The sequence below is a fragment of the Sinocyclocheilus rhinocerous genome, unplaced genomic scaffold (assembly GCF_001515625.1).
Source record: "Sinocyclocheilus rhinocerous isolate Xijiao unplaced genomic scaffold, SAMN03320098_v1.1 scaffold4136, whole genome shotgun sequence".
Classification (NCBI taxonomy): Eukaryota; Metazoa; Chordata; class Actinopteri; order Cypriniformes; family Cyprinidae; genus Sinocyclocheilus; species Sinocyclocheilus rhinocerous.
In genome coordinates, this window is record NW_015638206.1 from 1 (window position 1) to 8849 (window position 8849).

Sequence of the window (8849 nt, forward strand, 5' to 3'; positions counted from 1 at the left end):
GGTTAGATCCAAGTGCAGTTTATTAAAGTATAACATAAACAGAACAGAACAGAAGCGTGGCAAAAGGTAATCCAAAAAACAGGGAACAGATAACACGATGTAACCTTAACCACATCAAACACAAACATCAGAATCAAATAATACTGCAGCAAAGACAGACAGAGTCAGCATGGTATACTGTATGTAGTGATGGGATGAGTAAATGACTAACAGGTGATCATGATCAAATAATGGTTGAGGTTGGCTGTAGTGTAGAGCTCAGGCTGCTGCTAATGTTCATGAGCGTTCAGCGTTGCTCATTCTCCTCATTGAGCACATAACACACTGAGCAGGGGGCACTAAAGATAACCAGCTCCAGCGCATTCCCCACATCCCTGACCCCAGATCACTCATCTGAGCTTCTCCGTGAATCCCATCAGACTCAGAACAGCTCCACACTCACATCCGTCGCTCTCAGCCGGGGTTTTTCCTCAGACCATTCCCTGCGCTCATATCCAGCCCCAGAAGTTTCCAGCTCTCATTTCTAGGAGGCTCTTTTCTATTTGCGACTCTCGTCTAATTCAGGAGCTCGCTGCACCTGAGGGGACGAAACTTCCGACTAAAATTAGCACTTCTATTCCCCGTCTTTACTCTGCAGTGGACGTGTCCTGACAGTTCCTCCCTCATATAGTTTGATCTACAAATGAGACGTGTTGTTTGAAAGTCATAAAGCAGACGTGTGAGTTCTGATCCGCCTCGTGTCATAATGAAGTGTAAAGTGTGAATGTAAATGTGTGTTTGCGTTTGTCTTGCCACACATGATGAAATGATGTTCTCAGTGCTTCATCAGATCTAATTTAGTCCATGGGTCGATCCAGCCTCGAGTCTGGGTCTGATCATCAGCGAGGGCCAAACGGCCCCTGGAGGAGCGGAGGGGCCCTTCACAGACGCATTCATCACATAAGACTCTAGAGAAATGGCTTTACAGATAACAGAGGTCAATATGTGAGCACAAACTAAAATTAGCACTTCTATTCCCCGTCTTTACTCTGCAGTGGACGTGTCCTGACAGTTCCTCCCTCATATAGTTTGATCTACAAATGAGACGTGTTGTTTGAAAGTAAAAATCATACTAATAAAATTATTTCAGAAAGTGTATATCAAAGGTATCATATTAGTGAAATTTAGGTCAGGTAGTCAGTTTTCAATATTCAATGGTCAATTTTAGATTAGTTTCACTAACGTTTCCATAAAATGACAGTTGAACCATTTGGTTGGGTATGTCTTAAGACAGTAAAATATAAATAAATAAATAAATAAAATAATGGGTAATGAGTAGTGGTTAAATCAGATTATATTTATCATATTCTCAATGATCTCTATCAAATAGTTGAGCAGAATGTTAAAGGCATAGGTGAAGCGCGTGTAAGGCTGCTTCCCTGACCAAAAGGGTCAGAAATTAACGGGAACTGGGGGCAAAAATGCCAACAAATTGGACAAAAATGCCCCAGCACAATTAAACTAAACATTTTACGGCTGTCGCGAATAAAGTGAAAATAAAAATGAAATTAAAAAGTGTCGATTGCGACATTAAATTTAGATCTGCCCATGTTTCATCCTATGGATATCCTATCCTGCGTTTTACAGCGCTGCGCATTATAACCAATCACAGACGATTCTGTTAATCTTATGAACGCAATGGCCAATCAGAGGCGTTCAGGATAGTCATCGCAGAATTTGTATGCGATATTCATCATTGTAAATGAAATTCATTTCACAGTGTAGACAGCTTCAGTGGTTATAACGGGATTTTTTTATTACAGACTAAATGATACAATACACAGGATGCAAGAAGACAGATCTGAATACAACAAACACCAATACATCAGAATCAGAAAGAGCTTTATTGCCAAGTGTGTTTACACAAGGAATTCGTCTTGGTGTCAGGAGCTTCCAGTACAGAAAGTACAAACATAGTGCAGACATAGATATAATTTAAGGTAATAAAGTTATATAAAACACTAATAATAGAGAGAATAGGCAATAAATAAAAATATAATATGGTAATAAAATATAGAGAAAAAGAAAATTCCAATACTGTAGACAGAATTGTGACAGATGCCCACCTCCATCCAGTGGCGCCGCTAGCAATTTTGGGCCCTATGAAAGAATATGGGGTCGGGTTTTAATCAGTGGAGGAAACAGGCTTCCATAAGCTTAGGCTACTTGCCGGATGTGTGTAGTTAATAGATTACAATAACCCTGGAGTTGGTTCACTCTCTGTGGAGCCAAATCTGCTCCGTTCCATCCAGTGCGTCCAAGTGCGCATGCGCATAGCAGATGAGTAGTGAGTGTCCTGTGTCTCCATCTGCTGGTCACTGCAGAAAACACCAAGTACAGCTGATCATCTCTGCGTAATACAGACCTCACATTCAGTTTGCGCTTGATTTGCAAAATTGTAAAGTTATTAAAAATAGACTTCTGTATACTTGTGCTCTGCAGTGTTTAGAGGAGCTGAAGAATAAACTGTAGTAAATATGCAGTAAAATCACTTGTCTTGCCCTGAAACTTACACACATTATGCTTGACTTGTGTTTTGTAGTTTTAGTATACTTAAGATCATCCTTTTCAATTCAATTTTTAAAAATTGTATAGCGCTTTTCACAATACACATTGTTTCAAAGCAGCTTTACAGAAAATGCATGTCTACATTACAATTTAATTCAATTTATTATTCGATTTAATGTCATCCTTCCCAACAATTAATACTGCTAATGTAAAACCACGTGTGGTTGAGTTTTACTTTAGCAAAGAATACAAATTGCATATTCAGAAAAGAGCAGTTGGACGAAATTCGCTCAAATAAAATTACAATGCCATATAATATAAATAGGCTATCTAATCTAACATCATAATAAAGCTTTTAACTCTCAAAGTGTAAAGCACTATAGTATACTTGTTTCAAAGCAGCTTCACAGAAAATGCATGTCTACATTACAATTTAATTCAATTTATTATTCGATTTAATGTCATCCTTCCCAACAAATAATACTGCTAATGTAAAACCACGTGTGGTTTACAAAACACGAGTTTTACTTTAGCAAAGAATACAAATTGCATATTCAGAAAAGAGCAGTTGGACGAAATTCGCTCAAATAAAATTACAATGCCATATAATATAAATAGGCTATCTAATCTAACATCATAATAAAGCTTTTAACTCTCAAAGTGTAAAGCACTAAAGCCATAAACTCATCTAATATTAAATTCTGTTCCGAAAAACATAGTCATATAGGAATAGCATAATCATAATGGCGGGAATCATCAGAAACTGAAAGACGGAAGTATAACTTAAGTATTTGTTTTGTGTGAATCGAAAGTGTTTTTGTTTTTTTCGAGCGCCAGCTCAATACGACACGAAGATCCAAACCGCCTCGCAGCGCTTCACTATGGAAGGCGGACGGGGCCAAAAGTCTTTAAACGGAACGCGTGAAACGTGACCGTGTCAACACGCACAATTTGCCCGAACCAAATAAACGCGGCAAAAACTGACGCCTTAACACGGCCACACACAGTACAGCTGCGTCACACAAGTCCTCAAACAGACGTGCAGTGATGGAACGCGTGAAGACGATCATCAAAGATCTGGATGAGAAGACCCTCTTTTTATTAAAGAAGAGACTGGACAAGCTCTTGAACAGGTAGCTATTTTACGATTACGATGCGATAATCGAATACGATTAAACCTTTAACGTTTATATAGCGTGTGTGTACAGGATAACAATGATGAATCTTAATATACTGGACACACAGTGCAGCTGCGTCACACACGTCCTCAAACAGACGTGCAGTGATGGAGCGCGTGAAGACGATCACCAACGATCTGGACGAGAAGACCCTCTTTTTATTACAGAAGAGACTCGACAAGCTCTTGAACAGGTAGCTATTTTACGATTACGATGCAATAATCGAACCTTTGACGTTTTTATAGCGTGTGTGTACAGGATAACAATGATGAATCTTAATATACTGTGATATTTATGTGGTGGTACTACATGTTATGGTATGTTTAGTGCTGTCGTTTGCATTGTTTGATGCTTCTTATGGTTGGAAAATGTCTTTACCTTCAGTACAGAATCATTCACAAGCTTGACATGCAGGCTAACTTCGTAATCGATCAAAACGATCGAATGCAGGTTGGTTTCATAGACTGTGAGAAAATACTCATCCAGAGATGTTTCGGCTAAATAAGGCCAAACTTAAGCCTGATTTTATTGAGGAAAATAGGCTCTGAACATTCATTGCGTGAGTGAACTGAGAACCGTTTTGCAGTTTGACCAATTTATTGATAACAAAAATGATTTGCTAGTCCATACCAAAAGATAATACTGTACATAGTCTATTTAGCCAGTTCGATTGGGATTTAGCAATGTTTTACCTGACATTAGTTTGATATTTTGCTAAAAAATATCCCTTTCATAACACAAGGCTCTTTTTGTGGTATTTATATTGTATTTGTTAGCTGTGTAAATGTATGTAATATTCTAATTCCATTAAACTCAATAACCATTTCGCCAAGAGACATCAAACCAACTGTAACACACTCAGAATATAATTCTTTCTATAGCACAAAACATTGAGAATAAATGGCATTTCCACGAATGTCAAAGAATAATGTTATTTCTGGTTATGCCGTTTCTCCAACTGGTTGCCTTTTTGTTGTTGTTGCCATATTTATGAGCTATGGTTATGGGTTATGTTATCTGGCCTATAATTAAATTGTATATAAAGTCAGGATTTGAGCTTAGGTCTCGCGCATAATAAATGAAAACTGATGATGAGTCCATGGTGATCAGGTTTGTTAATGATGTGCTTGCAGGTGTTATGAATACTGCCATCAACCTTTATTTTGGACACAATTTTTGCTTTTGTATGTGAACATATAACTCTCTATCTTTTTCTTAACACCGCTGCAGAACAACAGGGAGTTTGGAAGACACCATAAAGGCCCTACAAAAAGCGCATGGAAAGAAAGAAGTATTAAAAAGGGTCAAGTGCACGCTGAAGAAAATCAGAAAAAAGATGCATACCAAACATACGAAAAGATGTATAATTTCCTTTGTTTTTAGACAATATGTTTCTCAGTCTTCAATATGTTTTACTATAATATTTACACTGTTTTGGATATTTATGTATTTATTTATTTTTAAACAGATGGTGACGGCGTTCAAACACATTCTGGACACATGACAGTTCAAAAGCATAACAGTCTTCCCCAACATAATGATAATAATAATAATAATAATAATAATTCTGTATCACGTGGACAACTGCCGATTCAGACCCCAAATCAGTGTAACTTAACAATTGACCAGAAGGACGGTTGTACTGCATTTGCTCCAATCATGGTAGAAAACACCATATTTGGTGACGTTATCATGAACCAACATGTGGTGAGTGTCTAACCATTAAAATACTGTAATGTACATTTTGTAGAGTTACTCATTTAAAGTGATAATTCACTCAAAAATGGAAATTCTGTCATTTACTCACCCTGAAGTCGTTCCAAACTTGTATGTGTTTCTTTCTTCTGCTGAACACAAAAGAAGATATTTTGAAGAATGTTAGGAACTAAACAGTTGATGGTAGCCATTAGGGATGTCAATTTTCGATCATTTCCATGATCGATCGTCGTTTAAATTAACGATCAATTAATCGTTAACTTTAATGCAGCAAAATGCGTCTATTGCAGCAGCACGCAGTCACCGGCATGACAGGAGGTGCAAAAGCCACTCAAAAAAATCCTTCCCCCGCAGTGCCCTGCAACCTTCACCTAATTGTTTCAAATATGAAACAATTATCTGTGGAAATGACTGTTACTACATTTCTATTGCATTCCATGTTGAAGAATTTTTGTGTTGTTTCTATTTTAATGTATTTAAAGTTTAAATCACATTAAAAGCTTAATTTGTAATTATGAGTGAATGATGATGCATTTATATACCGTCACCGTCACTCACAGCCGCTCGCACGTGTTTTGCGCATGAGCCGCACGCAGCCCAAAATTAAACTGCTTAATCGACCATCGATAGCTTTAATCGATTGCATCTCTTATCGACAATTAATCGATCATCGATTAATCGTTGACATCCCTAGTAGCCATTTACTTCCATTATATGGAAAAATACTATGGATGTCAATGGCTACCAGCAACTGTTTGGTTCCCAACATTCTTCAAAACATCTTTTGTGTTCAGCAGAAGAAAGAAACTCATAAAGTTTTGGAACGACATCAGACAGTCATTCCTATCAAGAAATCATGACTCCCAGAAATTAATTACAGCTAAAAAGAAGTCAAAGTCTAATTTGTGTGATTGTTGTGGCCTTGGATGAACACTGTGATTCCAGCAGACTCTTGTTTATGATATGGATTTTGCGTATGTTATACTGCATATATTTATGTATGTTTGTTTTTTTAAGCCACAGGTGTCCCACTCTACCTCAGTAAACAAACATGGTAAGAATAGTTGTAGAACACTGTTCATTCATAAGTGTGATGCTCCTGTTAATGATATGACTTTCCAAGTTTGTCCTGATGTTTAGAAGTTCTTCAGAACGTAAAGAATAATATGAAATCAAGAATGATGGCGGACTCTGAGCAGATTTTGCAAGGAATCAAGGAGTCTGTCTCTCTGAACAAGATCTACACACAACTGTCTATCATCAATGACGAGTCGGACCCCATCAACAGAGAACATGAGATCTGGCAAATCGAGACGGCACATGATTTAAACACATCAGTGCAGACGGTCATCAACTACAATCAAATCCTTCAGCCCCTCGGGGGTGAGAACAGAATCATAAAGACCGTTCTGACTAAAGGAATTGCTGGAATTGGGAAAACGTTCACCGTGCAGAAGTTTGTCCTCGACTGGGCAAGCGGAGAATCAAACCAAGATCTGGACTTTGTGTTTCTCTTCCCGTTCAGAGAGCTGAACTGGCTTGAGGAAGAAAAGCAGAGTCTTTTTGACCTGATCTGTGTCTTTTACCCTGAGTTTAGAGAGGCGAAACAGATCACTGAATGGATCTGCAATAGGAAGGTTCTGTTCATATTAGATGGTCTGGATGAATATAAAAAGGGGTTGAACTTTAACAGCCTTTTGTCGGATGTGACTAAAGAAGCCACAGTGGATGTCCTTCTAGTAAACCTCCTGCTAGGAAAACTTCTCCCATCCGCTCACGTCTGGATCACCAGCCGTCCCGTCGCAGCTGGACAGCTTCCGTCTGAGATCTTCCGAAAGGGGTACATCACACATATCAGAGGATTCAGAGATGAGCAAAAGGAGGAGTACTTCAAGAAGCAATTTGAGAATACAAAGCTAACCGAAGAAGTTATCTGTCACCTAAAGTCTCAAAAGAGCCTGTGGATATTGTGCCACATACCTCTGTTTTGTTGGATTTCATCGGTTGTTCTCAAAGACATCATCGAAAATCGGAATAAAGATAGAAATGTACCATCGAATCTGACAGAAATGTACATCCACTATCTGCTCATTCAGAGTGGACTGAGCCACAAGAAATATCAAGTGGAAGAGCTGTCACAGCAAGACGCTCTCCAGACACATAAAGAAGTGATTATGAAACTGGCAGAGCTAGCATACAGGCAGCTGAAGGAACAGAATGCCATCTTCAGAGAAGAAGACTTGAAGAAATATGATATCACTGTTGAAGAAGCGTCTCAGTATCCCGGAGTCATTACCTGCGTCTCAGTGCGCAAATTTCTGTTTTACGAGAGCAAAGTTTTCAGCTTTGTCCATCTCAGTGTCCAGGAATTCTTTGCAGCCATGTTTGCGCTTCAAAAATTTCTATCAGGAAATCAAGGCTCCCTGGAATTGATTACAGCTAAAAAGAAGCAGAAGTCAACTTTGTGTGATTTTCTCAAAAATTTGATTGATGAGGCCTTGAAAAGCAAAAATGGACACTTGGACCTCTTTAACTGTTTTGTCTTTGGGATTTCTTGTGATTCCAGCAGACAGTTACTTGAAGGATTCCTTCCTTCAGTCTGGAGCAGTAGTTCAGATGATCACAGAAAAGTGGCCACGTACATCAAGTCTTTGAAGAGGCAAGGTCTGTCTTCTGAGAGATGCATCGGTCACGTTCGTTGCCTGGTGGAGCTCAAGAACCGGTCACTTTTGCAGGAAATGCATGAGCTTGAACGCTCGCAGTGCAAAGAGCCCCTCACACGGTTCCAGTGCACGCTTCTGGCTCACCAGTTTGTGATGTCAGATACGAAACACCATGAGTTTGACCTCAGGAAATACAACATCACCTTAGACGGATTTCAGAGATTCTCCCCAGCCATCACACGCTTCAGAAAGGCTCTGTAAGTACTGTGAGGCTAAACATCTTCAGAATGTTTCATGAAATATTCCCAGTCCAATTTGAATATAACGGATTAAAACGGATTAAAAGTAAAATTGCAACAGTTAAATTCAAGATTGTAACAGTTGTAATGCAAAATTGTGACAGTTTTAATGTAAAACTGTAACGGTGAAATGCAAAACTGTAACAGTTTAAAAGCAAAATTGCAGCAGTTATGTGCAAGATTGTAACAGTTTTAATGCAAAATCATAACAGTTTTAATGCAAGATTGTAACCATTTTAATTTGAAATCATAACAGAGTTTTAAAGGGTTAGTTCACCCAAAAATGAAAATTAGCCCATAAGTTACTCACCCCCGAGGCATCCTAGGTGTATATGACTTTCTTCTTTCAGACGAATCCAGTTGGAGTTATATTTAAAATTGTCTTTGATCTTTCAAGCTGTTTAATGGCACTCAGCAGGTGTTGCATGCATCAGTCCAAAAGAAGT

The 8849-nt window shown here is 38.5% G+C and overlaps 1 protein-coding gene across 1 annotated transcript in view; it reads left to right on the forward strand.

Annotated features, from left to right (window-relative positions):
* Positions 1-7272: 7272 nt before the first annotated feature.
* LOC107749629 (NACHT, LRR and PYD domains-containing protein 12-like) overlaps positions 7273-8849 on the forward strand; it is a 6212-nt gene continuing 4635 nt past the window's right edge. Inside the window, exon 1 of the mRNA XM_016564792.1 lies at positions 7273-8361. Within this exon, the coding sequence (XP_016420278.1) occupies positions 7511-8361 (851 nt within the window). The 5' untranslated portion in view covers positions 7273-7510. The remainder of the gene's footprint in view (positions 8362-8849) is intronic.